The following is an 18,473-nucleotide window of genomic DNA, read 5'->3' as shown; positions in this document are numbered from 1 at the left end:
GGTGAGAACAGAGACTTTACTGTTACATAAAGAGGTCCCTCCCCCCTTTTTATAATCACACTAGTTTACTATGAAGCGGGGAGAAGAGGGTATTTATCAGAGAGCCAACAAGCAGCATCACTAGTCTGTAGATTTTTCAAATGAAAGAAAAAAGACTAAGTTATATTCCTCAGTGTGCATACCTGTTAACTGAAAGTAAATGAAATCAGTGATTGTAACTGAGAAATCAGAGTCTGAGATAGATGATACCTACAGAATAGGCAGGGACTTTACGTAGAGTGATGGATCAGCTCTTTGTAAGGTGACTGAGTGCAGAAAACCTATGATGCTTCGTTTTAAGTGGTTTGTCCTTCCTTCCATACTATCTCCACATACCTCACCCCTACTCTTCCATGAGCCCAGAGTGCACCCGCAATCCTAGTGTCTGGCATTTAGGGAGTGAGAACGATTCAGGTTTAGAGAGGTGTTCTATAAGAGAATGTCCACCTTACACATTAACAGATGGTTTAAATTAAAAAAAATTAAGATTTGCTTTTTTAATGCTTTTTGTGTTTTGTTCTGGTTTGTGTGTTTTCAAAGTAGCCATCTCAAAAACTCCTGAACTCCAAAATAGAGCCTTAGCAGTTCTGTTCCAAGAGGCATGGAAAGCTATTATTCTGTTTTGTCCATCAGCTTTTTAAAAATGGATACTTTTTTTACTTCTAAATATACAGATAACTTAGAATGTGTGAATAAAAATCAGGCTGTTGGAAAAATTGCTATGATTTAAGAGATGCTCCACAATTAAGAGATGACTATAATGGCTACAAGTCTGTATTGCATCTATCACACTCTGATCACTATCTACACTTACAGCTCCCTTCTGAAAAATGGGGTCACAAAAGGCTTCTTGTCACAGGCTGTCATGCTTTGTACCACAGGGACCTGTAATTGGCCATGCCAGCCTGAGTAAGGTAGGGGCAGCAGAGGCAAAGCCAGCTGTTTGTCTATGTCTCAGCCCAATCAGAAGCTCTGTTCTGGATGGTGACCAGCCAATTGGCTGGGACCTTCTTTGGGGAAGTTTGAATACAAGACACTCAGGGGACAATGCTGACAGAGAGAGAGAAGGCAGTAAGTAGAAACAAGTGCAGTGGGAAAAAAAAAAAAAGAAAGCAACAAGGTAGGGAGGAGAGAGCATGGTAGAAAGAAGCTGACAAAAAGAGAAAAAAATCAAAAAGTCCTAGAAATTAAAAACCTATTGTGTCTTAAATGACATCCTAGTATTTCCCAAAGACAAAATGTGAAACTAGCAATATTTTTATAATAAAATCCCATTATCTGCGGTAACGTAAAAGAGTATAACAGCAATATAAAGCGCCATGAACAAAATGAAAACAAAACAAAATCCCCAAGATTTCACCAGAGAGTTAGAAAAAGAATCGTGTATTACAGAAAATATCGGTGAGTGTGTGGAACTGCCGGGCTGCTGTAGACCAGTCTAAAGAGACCTGTATATCTGAGACGCTTCTCAGGAAGGACAGCTCTGAGTCATGCCTACTGAGACAACAAATGCAAGATCTCAAAGGTGGAAATGTTAAGCTTTAGGCCCACTGGCCCCTTAAGTATGACTGGGATGATGACCTACCAGGACAGACTGCAAATGCAAAAGGAAATGGAAGCAAAAATGGGCATCTGTATACCCAGCAGAAGGTTTCCAACAGCCCTGGGTTTTGTATTTAAAAAGACCCAAGATAAGCAGCCTACTTGGGTAAGCTCACTGAGGCTCAAGTGTGGCCTACGAATATGTATATTCTTGGGAGGGAAGAACGTTTGCATCCAATGCCTGTATTGCTTCTGTTCTAAGACGTTATCAGTCATGAAAGAAGACACCAATTCCCCCCCCCCACCTCCGCCGCTTTTTCTTAGCTTTGATGTTTTTCTTTTTTTTTAATTTTTATTTTATATTGGAATATAGTTGATTTACAATGTTGTATTAGTTTCAGGTGTGCAGCAAAGTGATTTAGTTATACATAAATCTATTCTTTCTCAGATTCCAATTTAATTAGAGTTTTGAAGGAAACTAATACAAATTAAACGTACATATTGGTTGCAAATTATAATCACAACAGTCAAAAATCTGAAAAGAAAGAAATTCCTTAGAGTTGAAGAAATATAGTAAATCTTGAAATGCTGCCTGCTTCGGGACTGACCCTAAACTCTCCTTCTGAAATTCTGCAAGGTAAAAATACCAGTTGTTTAATTCAAATTGTATTACTATGACAATGAATATGGCTTAACTTATACATGAAGATTCAAAAACCATACTTTCACTGATTTATAGAAATGTGTTATTTTCCCCTCCACTTTCCTGCTCAGAAGTCCCACTTAAATTCTTATTGTCTACAAGCAAGGGGAATGGGAAGGGGAAAAAAAAACCTAAGGAATGGTATTTCTTCATAAAACTCGGTACACTTGGGCTTTCTAAACTTCTACAGACTACTGCATATCATGCCTCAGGAGACCCTTAAAGATATAAAAATTGTTTTTCTTATTGGATTTCAGATATTAAACCTCCTCTCTCACTGGCATTGATCCTGTAATTTCTCTCCCCAGACCTGTGCTGCATGTGAATTTTACAGGTGCCCGACCATACATGCTAGTTGGAGCAAGTTGCTGGCAGGTAAAGCCAATTTTCCTCAAGTAAAAAGATCTCTCTCTGGCCTCTCCATGTTGGTCATAGTTCTGTCATTCTTTTGTCTCTGGGTCTTTTGTTTTTCACTTAACTTCTCCATTTCAGTTTTTAAAGCACTTCCCAGCAGGAGACTTACTGATGTCTCTAGGTCTTTTTTTTTTTTTTTTTTTCTTCTCTCTCCTTTTTTCTTCCTTCCTGTTTGGCTTTCTGTATATGTCTAATTCTTTACCTCTTCTGCTCAGTAGCACGACTAATCTTGTTTCCCTTCTTTTTAGTTCAAAATTGTGAATGCTATTTTCTTTAAATTTGATTACAGAACATGTTCATTAGGATTGATAAACTAGGAAAGAGGGAAGAAAAACCTTATCCGTCACCTTCACAAACACGAACGATTTTGGCATTCTCCCATTTCCTCCTAGTCTTCTGACTCACGCAAATCTTTTCCTATAGAGCTGTAATCATGGAATAAGGAACCTAAATCGTTTTGCATACTCATTTTTCTTTATTACTTTTGTGCAGAAAGTATTCTATGTTGTTATGAATTTTCCTAGCCGCAATTTTATTGGCTGATAAATATTGCATTATGTGGATGAATTTTAATTTAAATATTTTTCTTTTTTTGGTTCCATTCTCATCAGGAATATAAGAGTATCCATTTCTTTGAATGGTTCCCAGCATTAATCTCCTGTCTCCCTACCTTTTTCACCTAGTTGCCTGCCTTCCAGTCTGCAAAAAAGCAACCATGTGAGGTCTGCTGTTGCGACTGCTTCCTGTGTCTGAAATTCTTTTCTCTTTTCATATGACACGTTCCATTCCAGGAGGAAAAGGTGGATCCGAGATGGCCACCCTTTAAAGGTTCACCTGAGTAAAAGTGATGGCTGGGATTAGGGAACACTGCAGATAGTCATGGAAGTCAACTGAAACCAGAGTTAGGACTATACTGTGGTTTGTGAAATTTCCATTTTTAAAGCCACAGGAAGCAAGATTTGCATATTTTAGAGTCTTCATTAAAGGAACGTGGAAGTAGACTTTAGCATATCAGATGAAAAATGAATGGGGGGGGGTGGCTTGGAAAAGAGGAAAGACAACTGTATTAGAATCTTTAGGTTCTCAAGTTTCTGATGATAGCATCTTGGCTTCCAAGTTCCTCATCTGTGAGTGGGAGGAGTGGGAAAGAAAAACCTCTAAGATCCTCTCTATATTCTATGGCCAGAGTACAGTCAAGCTAGAAACACCCCAAAGGACTCATTCTTGATGTGAGGTCCACAGAGCCTTGACGCTGTGCTTTATATTTTAGGAGCAGCTCTAAAAGACACACATAGATCATCCTCTTCAGATCACTGGCAGTAAAAGCAAAGTGATGAATTCACTTCTGGAGGAGGCTATGCAAAGCAGTACATTCTCATGTAAATAAAACCACGCCTCTTTGAGACCTATTATTAGGGGCTATTGCAGAGTGGTGGGCCCAGCCTGGGGCCAAAGAACTGTTCTTTTCCTTTTAATTTCTCTGTTGACATTCTCACATCTTCTGCTCTATTTTACTTTGCATGAGCCCTAAAGCTCAGCAGGATTTTAAAGAAAAGGGATAGCACCTGTAGGAAGAGGAAGGGAGTGGATCTAGAGAAAAGGGAAGAGGCATCTTATGGCTTTGGTTTCTGATAAATATAAACCTACTCATTCTTCTTCCTTCCACTTTCTAAGGGAGAGACTAGTTTGGGGACACGGTTAGGATTACATGCTAACCAGCTGACAGGATAGGAAAAAAAATATTCTAAAGTATTCTGAATTCCTGATGTCTTTAGAAGGCAGATGACTAATTTTGCTCCCAGAGTCATGACCATTCACTAACAGAAAATGTCTTTCAAGTACAGGGCTGCATCTGCTGTATCCCCCAAGAAAGGTAACAGGAAAGAAGGGTGAAGAAAAAGAGACTGCAGACCTGCTTTGCTAGGAAAACAGGGGTGAGATTGGAACATGCATAAAAAGGGTTTAATTTAAATCACATATTTCATTTAAAAAAATTGCTTCACATTAAAAGGTTAAACTTCATATTATCTCTTTTAATATAATAAAATTGCTTGCATTTCTTTTTGCCCAAATTGAAACGGAAAATGAAGCTTCAAAATAAATTATAAAAGAAAAATGGCAATGTATGTTACCACAACTGGACACTTAGTAAAAGTTAATTACCTAATCCAGGAACCAGAAGTAGTTAAAGTATAACTTGAACCTAAAGAAAATGCTGCTTTTATAAATATTAATTTCTACTCTGCCCATTTCTTTTTAACATCTTTATTGGAGTATAATTGCTTTACAATGGTGTGTTATTTCTGCTTTATAACAAAGTGAAGCAGTTATACATATACATATATCCCCATATCTCTTCCCTCTTGCATCTCCCTCCCTCTCATCCTCCCTATCCCACCCCTCTAGGTGGTCACAGACCACGGAGCTGATCTCCCTGTGCTATGCGGCTGTTTCCCACTAGCTATCTATTTTACATTTGGTAGTGTATATATGTCCATGCCACTCTCTCACTTTGTCACAGCTTACCCTTCCCCCTCCCCGTGTCCTCAAGTCCATTCTCTAGTAGGTCTGCATGTTTATTCCTGTCCTGCCCCTAGGTTCTTCGTGACCATTTTTTTTCCCCTAGATTCCATATATATGTGTTAGCATACGGTATTCGTTTTTCTCTTTCTGGCTTACTTCACTCTGTATGACAGATTCTAGGTCAATCCACCTCACTACAAATAACTCAATTTCGTTTCTTTTTATGGCTGAATAATATTCATTCAATATATATGTGCCACATCTTCTTTAACCATTCATCCGATGATGGACACTTAGGTTGCTTCCATGTCCTGGCTATTGTAAATAGAGCTGCAATGAACATTTTGGTACATGCTTCTTTTTGAATTATGGTTTTCTCAGGGTATATGCCCAGTAGTGGGATTGCTGGGTCATATGGTAGTTCTATTTTTAGTTTTTTAAGAAGCCTCCATACTGCTCCCCATAGCGGCTGTATCAATTCACATTCCCACCAACAATGCAAGAGGGTTCCCTTTTCTCCACACCCTCTCCAGCATTTATTGTTTGTAGATTTTTTGATGATGGCCATTCTGACCGGTGTGCCTACCTGCCCATTTTTGACTCAGTTTTCAATGACCTCAAGATTCAAGGTAAGCTTTCTCTCTAGTAAAATGTTTTACCGAAATCCATAAAACCTACCCTGCATACCTAGAAACCAGCAACAAAGTATGCGGATTCTGTATCACGTACTACTGTGTCAGGCCTCACTTACAGACCATCACAGACACAAGAAAGAAACCTGGTGACACAGCTGCCATTAGTAGATAACCTGAGCTATTTTTAAAATGTCAATCTATAAACAGTGGACCCGTTTCATACAGAAGAGTGATGCTGGGTGTGTGCTTTGGTGCCAGGAACAGAGATCTCAGTTCTGGCTCTGCCACTACCCAGTGCTGGGGCCTTGGGCCAGTTCTTTACCCTCTCTGGGCCTCCATGAACTCACGTTTAAAATGGACAGGTTAACAGTATGTATCACATGGTGTTATGTGATATTTAGAAGACACGACACGCATATAGAGGGCTTAGCTGAATTCTCAGAACACAGAACCCTTAAAAATGCCAATTAATCATGCATTCACTCAACAAACAACTATTGAACACCTACTTTGTGCCAGGCACTGTTCTAGTTACTGGAGATAAAACAACGAACAAAAGAGACCAAAATTCCTCCCCTGATGGAATGTATATTCCAGCAGAAAATATCTCACAGTTAAACAGCACTTACAATTATTTACTATTATTGCTAAACCAGTGGGTCTCAATGCCACCCAGGGCATACTTAGCAAAGTTTAGAAACATTTATTTATTTATTTATTTATTTCTGGCTCTGTTGGGTCTTCATTGCTGCGTGGGCTTTCTCTAGTTGCGGCGAGCGGGGGCTACTCTTTGGTGTGGTGTGTGGGCGTCTCATTGTGGTGGGTTCTCTTGTTGCAGAGCATGGGCTCTAGGTGTGTGGATTTCAGTAGTTGTGGCACATGGGCTCAGTAGTTGTGGCTCACGGGCTCTAGAGCACAGGCTCAGTATTGTGGTGCATGGGCTTAGTTGCTCCACAGCATGTGGGATCTTCTCAGCCCAGGGCTCAAACCCGTGTCCCCTGCAATGGCAGGAGGACTCTTAACCACTGTGCCACCAGGGAAGCCTAGAAACATTTTTGGTTGTCACACTGGGGGAAAACGGACAGCTACTGACATCTAATAGGTAGAGACAAGGAATGCTGATAAACATCCTACAACCCACAGGACTGCCCCACAGCAAAGACCTATCTGGCCCCAAATGTCAACAGTGCAGAGGTTGAGAAACTCTGTTCTGAAAGTTATGTATGGAGTCAGTTATGTATGGACTCAACACAACCCTATGAGGTAGGAACTATAAGTATGGCTACTTCGTTAGTATTTTATAGTAACTGATAGTAATGACATTTTATGAAGTGTGATCATACAGTATTTATAGTAATATTTACATAGTATATGTAAATATATAAGATTTGTAAAGCTATACAAAACTTGCACAGAGATACTTTAAAATATACCTCAGCAGTGTGTGTGTTTAAATTCAGATGGTAGATTTTACAAAACCGATTCAGAGTTCACTTTATGACCAACGGCTGTACCACTGTGCCATTTAGATGTTAATTGTTCATCTGGCCCGATCCTCGCTCACATGCTTCAGAAGGTGCTCTTTTGTGCCACATCTGCGCTGATTTGGACGTTAGAACAAGGAAGCAGTGTGGCACATCAGAACCTCCAGACCCGGGGTCCAGAAATCCAGATCTAGCTTCAGCATCTCACTGGCTGTGGCATCTTAGGGCAAGCAGCTTAACTTTTCTGGGCAACTGAGGTTCACCATCACCAACATGTGGGGCAATCGTGTCCCTCAGATCATGTGTGCAAGTGCTATGGAATCTGCAGTGAGAGTTTCCACCACCCACCACACCACCAACGCGTACTGAGACAGGTACTGACTTTTTTTCACTGTACCCTGACGCATTTACTCTTCTCCACAGCCTAGGAGGTAGGCACAAGCTGAAGGAAACAGGGGCATTGAAAGGTGGTAACCTGCCTCTGAGGTTACAAGTTCAGGAAGTGGCAGAACAAGGGTTCTCACCCAGGCAGTGTGGCTAAAGAGCCCGCCCTCTGGACGAGCATGGGCTGCTCTGGCTGAGTTCAAGCCACCCAGGACGCTCTCATAGGAGCAGTTCCACGTGGCCACAGCTCATCCACCTCTTGATTCCCAAGAGCTGCTCTGTTCTGCATGCAGCCATGTTCCTCCCTAGTCCTGACTAGTCAGGCAGTTGGTGCTTTCATCAAAGCAAAGAGTGAAATCTCTTTGTGTTTCTTTTCTGAATTACTTTATTTCTTTTAAATAGGTAACTTGTGTACACAACACACGCATTAGTCCAATATGAAGTTCAAAGGCACAGAAGAATATACAGTGACAATTAATTTTCCTTCCTATCCTTGTCTCCCAGCTACCCAGTCCTTTCTACTGAGACCACCACCACGACTAGTTTCTTGCATATCGTTCCAGAAACGCTCTATACAATATATATTCTTTTCTGAAAGCAGATATACAACTTGTAGTATACAAAACATACTATTTTGCAACCTGATTTTTTCACTAAACAATATTTTGGAAATCAGTCTGTATAGAGCCCCCTTTATTCTTATTAGTGTCTGAGAGTATTCTATAATTTATTTCATCAGTTCTGAACAGATAAATATTTAATGTGTGTCTGATATTTAACAAGGCTACAATGAGCATCTTATGCATATATCATTTCTTACATTGCCAGAATATACTTAGGATAAATTCTTAAAAGTGGAATTGGTGAGTCAAAGGCCTTGTGCCTTTTTTTTTTTTTTTTTTTTTTTTTTGCGGTACGTGGGCCTCTCACTGTTGTGGCCTCTCCCATTGCGGAGCACAGGCTCCGACGTGCAGGCTCAGCGGCCGTGGCTCATGGGCCCAGCCGCTCCGCGGCATGTGGGATCCTCCCGGACCGGGGCACGAACCCGTGTCCCCTGCATCGGCAGGCGGACCCTCAACCACTGCGCCACCAGGGAAGCCCAGGCCTTGTGCCTTTTAACATTTTATTGAAATAGCTGAACTGCTCTCCATAGAGGTTGTGTCAATTTCTACTTCCACCTAAAATGCAGGAGATCAACACTGGGTTTCACTTTTATTTCTATACTCATCAAACAGTATATGATAAAAATGTTTTATCTTTGCCATTTGCAAGAAATTGTACCTCATATTTTAAATTTGCATTTCTCTTATTAGGATTAGATTGAGACTCTTTTCATGTGTTTCAAGAACCAATTGTATTTCTTTTATTATTCTTTTCCCTATGAATATTTTGTTCACATTCCTATTCTTTTCATTCTCATTTTTCTAATGAGTTGGTTTCTTTTTCTTATGGAATTAGACAAGCACTTTATGTGAGAAATAAACCCTTTGTCTATAAGCTGCAAGTATTTTCCCCCAGTTTTTTTATTATTTGCCTTTGCAGTAATATTTGATTTGTAAGTAGTATTGATTTCCTCCATTCTTTTCTCTTATAGCTTCTGGGTTTATTTAATACTCAAAAAGTATGAAATACTCCACTTGCAGAATATAAAAATATCCATGTTTTCCTTTAGTACTTCTGTGATAGCAGAATTTATTTTGGAGGATCATAGGAGTTTGGATTCAACTTTCTTGTTTTCCAGATGGCTTCGCAGTTGTCACAATAATTTCTATCGAATAACCTATCCTTTCCCCACTGATTTGAAATGCCAACTTTATTATATACAAAATTCTCATATTATTTGAATCTATTTCTTGACTTTCTGTTGATCTGACAATCCATAAACAAATACACAGACCATTTTAACTACTGTAGCTGTGTCATATGCTTTACTGTGTGGCAGAGCTAGTTGTCCTTATTATTTATCTTTTCCAGAATTTTGCTGGCTGTTCTTTAGGAACTTAGAATCACCAAGTGGTATTTCTGTTGGGCTTGTGTTATATTCATAAAATAACTTAGAGAAAACTGATACCTTCAGGACGTTGAATCTCCCCACCCAGGGACGTTGTATACTTTTGTGTTTGGTTCAAGTCTTTACCTGCCCCACTCTTTTGGTGAGCTCCTGTAACACTTTTAAAGTTTTGTTATTTTGGGGTTTTTTGCTTTTTTTTTCCATATAGGTCTTCCTTTATTACATTTACTCCTAGAGTCAGGAATATATTCCTATCTGGTTAATGTTATCACTTATAGGTCTTATTTCTAAACAGACACGGTAATAAAAACTGTTAGCTATAGTTTTATGTAAAATATCAGTCTTCTTTGTTTTCGTTATGCACCCAGTTCTTGAAACCTTAGCAAACTCAAGAGTTGAAAACTTCACTAGGACCACAGCCACATAGCGGACTTGTTTTCAACTCCTACTTCTAAGAAATATTTTTCTCCTGAGATGTTTTAGCATAAATGTAGAACTTACTAGATTTTTAGAAATCTTTGCTTCATGTTAGCTTCATCTTCAATTTTGGGAGTATAGAGCCTAGTGGTGTTATATCCATCTTAACAACTCTTACTGAACTAAAACTACAAAACTTACCTCCTAAATTCATTCCAGCTTGAAGACACTTCTGAAGTCTGCAGGCAGGACAATTCTTCCGTCGAATCTTATCAATTATGCAATCATTTCTTCCAGCACATAAATAGTTGTGTTGCCCTGAATAAAATAATAAAGAACAGTTGTTACAATAAAGACTATTATATTAATATAAAGTACTAATATGTACAATCAGGTAATGAAACATCCTCTTTCCTGCCTTGAAATCTCTTCTTCAAAAAAGTAGAAGGGAAACATGATTTGCGAATAATATAGGTACAGAAATGGTCAGTTTAACACAGCTGAGACTTTAGGTTACAGATTATAAGCTTAATGTTTATTTCCAATAGGTTCCCATAGAAGTAAAGCTGCACTCCTCACCGTTTGAATTTCTTGGCATGCACCCTTTCAGGAGATGGTGCACATTTCATTCAGCCATCACCCAGCACCAATCTAAACAAAGGCCCCACTGCAGGGTGTTTTTTTTTTTTTTTTTAATTTTATTGAAGTATAGTTGATTTGCAATGTTGTGTTCATTTCAGTTGTATGGCAAAGTGATTCAGTTATACATACATATACATTCCTTTTCATATTCTTTCCCATTATGGTTTATCCCAGGATATTAAATATAGTTCCCTGTGCTGTACAGTAGGACCTTGTTGTTTATCCAACCTATATATAATAGTTTACATCTGCTAACCCCAAACTCCCAACTGCTGTAGCTGTTTAAGCTCCTCTGCCTATCCACATTTACACACGTCATTTCAACTGGAAGACTTGCAAATTATACAACTAGAAATGTAGAATGATTTCATTTTGCAAGCCAAACTGGCACCAAAATAATTCAAATGCGGAATATGCTTGAGGAGCGGCATCTACTGGCAAAATGCAAAACTGTACCCTAGCTCTATTATTCATTTATGTATTCCAATAAATATAAAATATCTACTGAACCTCAGGCAGTATTAGACACACTGCGGAAACAGCAGTGAATAAGACAGACAAAAGTTCCTGTTCTTGTGACCCTACCATGAGGGGGAGACAGTCAATAGACAAGGTAAGTAGGTAAAATGTACAACTGCTGGACAGTAATAGATGCTCGGGAGAAAAATGAAGGGAAGGGCACACGACATGGTGGAGGTGAGAAGGGTGTTGATATTTTAGAAAGAATGCAGGGGAAGCCTCGCTGGAAGGCGACTTTAAAATAAAGCTCTGAAGAAAAGGAAGGCGCTAACTATGTTGACATCTTGGGGAGAAAACAGAGTAGAGCAGAGGGAAAAGCAAATGAGGGAGGGCAGGGGTGGGGAGGAAACCTGGCATGTTTAAGGAACAGCCAAGGATGAAAGATGGAAAGAATGAGTGAACAGTAAGAGGAGATGAGGAAAAAGGGCCAACGTGACTCAGATCATGTAAGGCCTTATAGATCATGTTCAAGACTTGGAGTAGATGGGAAACCATGGGCCTAGAGGGCTTTTAGCTGAAAAGCCACTTGATGTGATTTAAGTTTCACAGGATGGCTCTGGCCGCTGTATAGAAAACCGACTGCAGTGGACTGAGGACAGAAGCAGGGGGACTGGGGTAGCAGGCTGTCCCTATAATCCAGGGGAAGATGATGGTGGGTTGGTGATAAAAAGTGGTCAGGTTCTAGAGGCATTCTGAAGGTACAGCTGCTAGAATTTGCTGACAGATCTGAGAAAAAGGGGAGCTAAAGAGGCATTAAGATTCTTGGGTGGAACAATTAGAAAAATGGAACTGCCGTAAATTAAAATGAGGAAGACAGTAGGAGCACATGGCTTACGGGGAGTTACCCTGGCTCAGTATCGGACATGCTAACTTTGAGACACTTGAGGTGTATCTAAATGGAAGTGCCTGCAGGTTGGTTAGACACACAGGTCTGGAGTTCGGGAGAGGTCTGTGCTGGAGATGTAATCAGCTTGTGGTCATTATTTTAAGCCGTGAGACTGGATGAGATCATATGGAAACTGGAAAGGGAAGAGGTCTGAGGACTGAGTCATGGGGTCATTGAAAACATGCAGAAAAGCAGAGGGTGTCTCACTGATGACTGTAAAACAGGGAACAGGCTCTAAAGCCCTCCCTTCAGCCTAGTACCATCACACTCCCTTCGTTGAGAATTACTAAGTAAATTACAGCAAATACTCAATAAAAATAATGTGTACTGCCCAATGGTATTAAAACAATTTAATCTATAGCTCATTCTCAGTAACATTATGGTAAATATTAGTAATGATGATCACAATAAAACAACAGTAATAGAATAGGGAAATCTATCAAAGTGAAGAAATGCAACTCTACCATTATAATAATCTAATGACTTCTTAAAAAGATGGAAGGCTCTCAGCGAATATAAGTAGGTGTAGGTAATTACACAAAGGCAATCGATACCCATGGTAAAGGCTATAACCGATTAATATAACATTTCATTTGCTGCACAATATCTTAAGAAGTTACCACTTTCAAAATAAAACTTCAAGGCCCTATTATAGCACTATTTTATTTAAGCCTTACAACAACCCTATGACACAGGTGAGACGATTATTATTCCTATTCTTCACAAGAAGAAACTCACGTTAGAACTGGTAAAGTAACTTCCCCAAAGGGTGGAATTGGAAGCAGAATTCAGTAAGTCTGACAATGTTGCTGGGTCTTAAGGCCAGAGGCTTGTGTAAACATCAACATGCAATATAATTTACTGGTGGTCCAACAGGATGCTGGAACTGCTCTTTGGAAACAACCAGCAAAGGAACATTCTTTGAATGAGGCATACTCTATCACCCAGCATTTGCATTGGCAACCAGCATTATGTGTCTTCCTTCTATCATGGTGTGAAATTAAATACAAAACCAAAGATTTCATCTATAATTCACACTGAATTGAATAAAATTTAATGTCTAAAGAAACAACTAAATGTAACTTTAATTGGTTTCAATTCAACAATTATTTATTGGAAACCTACTATGTGTGCGAGGCCACAAAACATTTGCATCAGGGGTTGGGGTAGTCTACGGTTCTTTCCATTTCTGGTAATCTACAATAAAATGTGACAGCCTCTTAGTTGTAGGCATACAAGAATGCATAAGAAAGGGTCACTGTCTACTGCACACACTAGAAAACTTTCTTTTCTGGGTGTTCAAAAACAGACTTCTAAAAGCTGGGATTGTTTTATGAGGATTTCTCTTTAGTAAGCACCTTTTAAAAATTCAAGTTACTATAACAGCTGCAAAAAATTTCCTTCTAGGTACAATATATGAAATAGTATACCTGGTTTCTATCAGTCAGCATGGTTGCAGCCACTGATTCATCTTCCACAAGCAGGATGGAGAGCTTAAGGGACGGCTGTGGGCATGTGTTACTAGTTTTCGGACAATTATCTGTCACTTATATTTTTAATTGTGTAAACGTGAAAGACTTGAACTGCACCTACACAAACAGGTAATGTGTGTCCCATCCCTTAATCTATATTGAAAAACAAACAACCACCAAAAAAACTGCAATGAAAACAAGAGAATGCATTTAGAAGATTTTAAAAACTTTTGATCATGTCCTTCTTTATTTTTTTTATTTTTATTTTTCTTGCGGTACGCGGGCCTCTCCCTGTTGTGGCCTCTCCCATTGCGGAACACAGGCTCCGGACGCGCAGGCTCAGCGGCCATGGCTCACGGGCTCAGCCACTCCGCGGCATGTGGGATCTTCCCGGACCGGGGCACAAACCCGCGTCCCCTGCATCGGCAGGCGGACTCTCAACCACTGCGCCACCAGGGAAGCCCCATGTCTTTTTTTAAATACTGTGCTCTCCTAGTGTAAAAATAGCTAATTCAGAATAAGTCATACCCCAGGCTTTTGAGGGTAATTTTCTACTATAACATTAGTACTATATTAATAGGGCAGACAACCAGAATGCCGGGGACCAGACAGTGGAGGCTCTGAATAACAAGCTGGTGATGAGACTCCTGCTTACGGCATGTGAAGTCCAGAGCTGTATTTTAGAAACATTAACCTGAAGGTCATGTCCTAGGTAGGCAGAATGGAAGTAGGGAACACTACTAACAACCTACTTGGAAGTTCTCAGAGACGGCCTCTTTGCAAGTTAATAGTTATATATTAATCAGAACATATAGCCACCGGAATAATCCTGTGGATTAAAAAAAAAATGTCAGTGGTAAAGGAGACAAAGATTTATTTCTCATTCCACTTATATGTCCATTTGGGGAAGAATACCAGTTCTAGTAGTGGCAGAAAATCTTGAATCAGATAAGCCTGCTACAAAAAACAATTATAAACTGTCCACAAAAGGGGGGGGGAAATATTTGAAGGCACTGGGGAGAAACCAAAAGAAAGGAGAGGCTGGAGGAAAACTGACTCTTGAAAAAAGAGAACCGCCCTAGACATGATTCATGTTTGAACGGCTTTTTTTCCTAAGGGCCTTAGACTCTTACACCCTTCAGTGGAGGCTGGATGGAAACCCTGCAACATCTTCAGTCCTACTGCCCTGAGAAGACAGAGAACAGGCTGTGGGACTTTTAGAACAGCTAAAAATTGAAGAAGGATAGATATTCTGGAAAGGAGGGGTGGACATATTAACTCCCCTCAAATTTTTGGCTGACCTGTGAGCTGAGCATGAGACTCCAAAGAGTGAGAATCCAGGGGTGAAACAATTTAAGGCTTGAGAGAGGCTGAGCAGGTATTTCAGCTGTTACTAATCACAGGGTGACAGAGTTTGAATCCCACTAAATCAGAAGGACTCAATCAATACCTCAGGCTTCCCACTGAAATTGTAGAAGGTCCCTGCCTTTGGAGCAAATACTGTATCCTAGGATTAAGGCATTCACCTTAGGGTTAAAGGCACAACCAGAACAGACCTACCCTAAAAAAGCATACAGCAAAGGCCCCGTAAGTTCAAAGTGATTTGTCAGTAATTTAATTGATTACAGAACAAAACTCAATATTCTTCAGAAAAATATAACAGAATCTGGAGTCTCCAGGATGTCTAGAATACAATAATAATTACTAGAAAAATGCAAACCAGAGTCAATAGAAAAAGTCACTAGCAACAGACTCACAAATGACCCAGAGGTTGAAATTTCCAGATAAAGATTTTTAAACAGACTATACTTGTTAGACTATACAAGAAAATATGAATAAAAGGGTTAAAGAAATGGAGACTCTCAGAAGAGATGTGGAAACGATAAAAAACAAACACAAATGGAAATCAAAGAACTACAAAATAATGTCTAAGATATTTTTGGTTGAAATTAACAATATATTGGACATTAACAAAAAAAAATCAGTGAAATTAAAGAAACAGAGATATAAAAACTAAAGCACAAAGAGAAAACATTAAAAGATAAAAGGAGGGCTTCCCTGGTGGCGCAGTGGTTGAGAATCTGCCTGCCAATGCAGGGGACACGGGTTCAAGCCCTGGTTTGGGAAGATCCCACATGCCGTGGAACAGCTAGGCCTGTGAGCCCCAATTACTGAGCCTGTGTGTCTGGAGCCTGTGCTCCGCAACAAGAGAGGCCACGATAGTGAGAGGCCCGTGCACTGCGATGAAGAGTGGCCCCGCTTGCCCCAACTAGAGAAAGCCCTCGCACAGAAAAGAAGACCCAACACAGCCATAAATAAATAAATAAATAAATAAAATTTAAAAACAAAACAAAAAAAAGATAAAAGGAAAAGGCATCCGGGGCCTATAGGACAACATTAAGTAATTTAATGTATGTGTAGCTGGAGTTCCAGAAGGAGAGAGATAATAGGTCAGAAAAATATATATAAAAATTTCCTACAAATTTAGAAAGCTTAGCAAATGCCCCAAGAGATAAAGAAAATCACTATGGCACAACACGGTTAAATTGCTGGAAAAAAATATAAAGATTCTTAAAAGCATCCAGAACAACAATGACAAAATTACATCACATTAAGGGGAACAAGGATAAGAGTAATAAGTGAGGTCAGAAGACAAAATATAATACCTTTAAACTCAGAATAACCAATGGAAACATTTCTCAAAATGAAGGTAAAATAAAGACATTTTTGGATAAACTAAAGATAAAAGAATTTGTTGCTAGTAGAATCACATAAGAAAAGAAAAGGAAGTCCTTTATGCTGAAGGGAAATGATACCAGAGAGAAATACGGATGTACATCAAAGAAAAGAATTAGAAATGATGAATAGAGAGTAAAATTTTAAAGAAATTTTCTTTCTTTTCTTAAATTCTTCAAAAGTCAAATTACTATTTAAAGCAAAATAAAAAATGTATTATGGGATTTGTAAAAAAATAAAATGTGTATAAGTAAAATACCTAAAAACATAGCACAAAGGATAGGACGAGATATAAATGGAATTTTACTGCTATAAATTTCTTACATTACACTTGAAATGGTATAAATTACTCAGGGTAGACTATGGTAAGTTAAGAGTACATTCTGTAATCCCTCAAGCAATGGTTCTCAAAGTATGGTCCCTTGCCAAGAAGCATCAGCATCACCTAAGAATTTAACAGAAATTTAAATCCACAGGCCTAATTCCAGACCTACTAGCTCAGAAACTTTGGAGCAGGGCCTAGAAATCTGTGTTTTATATAACCCTTCAGGTGATTCTGTTGCACAATAATGTTTGAGAAATACTACCATGAAGCAACCACTAGAATAACACTAAGTGTAGCTCAAGGGACAATAAAGATATAAAATGGCATACTAAAAAAATATTCAACCCAGAAAGGACAGAAAAGGAAAAATGGGGGAACAAATAAAAGAGGAAACAAAAAGAAAATGAACGTCAAGATAAGAGATATAAATTCAAGTACAGCAATATTTACACTAAATATAAATGGTGTAAACACTCCAGTTAAAAGTCAAAGATGGCAGACTGGATTTCAAAAAGGCAAGACTCAAGTGTGTGTTATGATGCATTTTATTTTATTTATTTATTTATTTTTTGCGGTACACGGGCCTCTCACTGTTGTGGCCTCTCCCGCTGCAAAGCACAGGCTCCGGACGCGCAGGCCCAGCGACCATGGCTCACGGGCCCAGCCGCTCCGCGGCATGTGGGATCTTCCTGGACCGGGGCACGAACCCGCGTCCCCTGCGTTGGCAGGCGGACTCCCAACCACTGCGCCACCAGGGAAGCCCTGATGCATTTTAAATATAAAGGCACAGACAGGGTGGAGGCTAAAAGATGGAAAAATATATGCAATAAAAAAATGCAAGCATAAGAAAGATGATGTGGCTACATTAAAGTCAGATAAAGTAGACTTCAAGAGAAAAACTGTCACAAAAGATAAAGACTATCACTTCATAATTATTAAATTAGGATATAACAGCCCTAAATATCAATGCACCTAATAGTAGAGCTTCAAAATTCATCAACTAAAAATTAGTCAGAACTAAGGGGAAAAAATGCAAATCCAAAATCATAGTTGGAGATTTAAAAACCCCTCTTTCAGCAACTGATAGAACAATCACTATCTAGAAAATTAGTGAGGATACAGAAGATTTGAACAATATTAGCAAAAACCTTGACCTAATTAACATTTAGGTCACACAACTGCACAATACACATGTTCTTTTCAGGTGCACATGAAATATTCACTGAGACAGACTGTATCCTGAGCTATAATACAAATCTAAAATTCTAAATAAAAGGATTGAAATAATGTACAATATGTTTTCTGACCACAAAGGAACTAAATGAGAAATTAGTAACAATGATATCTAAAAAAGCCCCGTATTTGAAAATTAAGCAACATACTTCAAAAATTTTATGGGTCAATGAAGAAATCAACAAGGGAAATTACTGAAGGTTTCAAACTGAATGATAATGAAAACTCAACATATCAAACTTTGTTGGATACATCTAAAGCAGCACTTTTAGAATTTTTAGCTGTATATATACTTCAATTAGAAAAGAAGAAGGGTTTAAAATTGATGATCAAAGATTCTACCTTAAGAAGCTAGAAAAAATAAAAACTAAGCCCAAAGCAAATGGAAGGAGTGAAATAATAGTGAATGAAATGAAATGAAAAAGAAAAAGGCAACAGAGAAAAATCAACAAAGGTAAAAGTTGGGTTTTGGTACATATTAATGAGGCAACGGCAGAGAGTCTGCGAA

The 18,473-nt window shown here is 38.9% G+C and overlaps 1 protein-coding gene across 1 annotated transcript in view; it reads right to left on the bottom strand.

Moving 5' to 3' along the window:
- Nucleotides 1-18,473, bottom strand: part of NR3C2 (nuclear receptor subfamily 3 group C member 2) — a 367,875-nt gene that overhangs the window by 106,832 nt on the left and 242,570 nt on the right. The window contains exon 4 of the mRNA XM_024736174.1: nt 10,354-10,470. Coding sequence (XP_024591942.1) covers nt 10,354-10,470 — 117 coding nt within the window. The remainder of the gene's footprint in view (nt 1-10,353; nt 10,471-18,473) is intronic.

Source organism: Neophocaena asiaeorientalis, unplaced genomic scaffold (genome assembly GCF_003031525.2).
Source record: "Neophocaena asiaeorientalis asiaeorientalis breed wild unplaced genomic scaffold, Neophocaena_asiaeorientalis_V1.1 scaffold7, whole genome shotgun sequence".
NCBI classification, from domain to species: Eukaryota; Metazoa; Chordata; class Mammalia; order Artiodactyla; family Phocoenidae; genus Neophocaena; species Neophocaena asiaeorientalis.
Note: the sequence above shows the minus strand (reverse complement) of the source record. Positions and strands in the feature narration are given on the sequence as shown.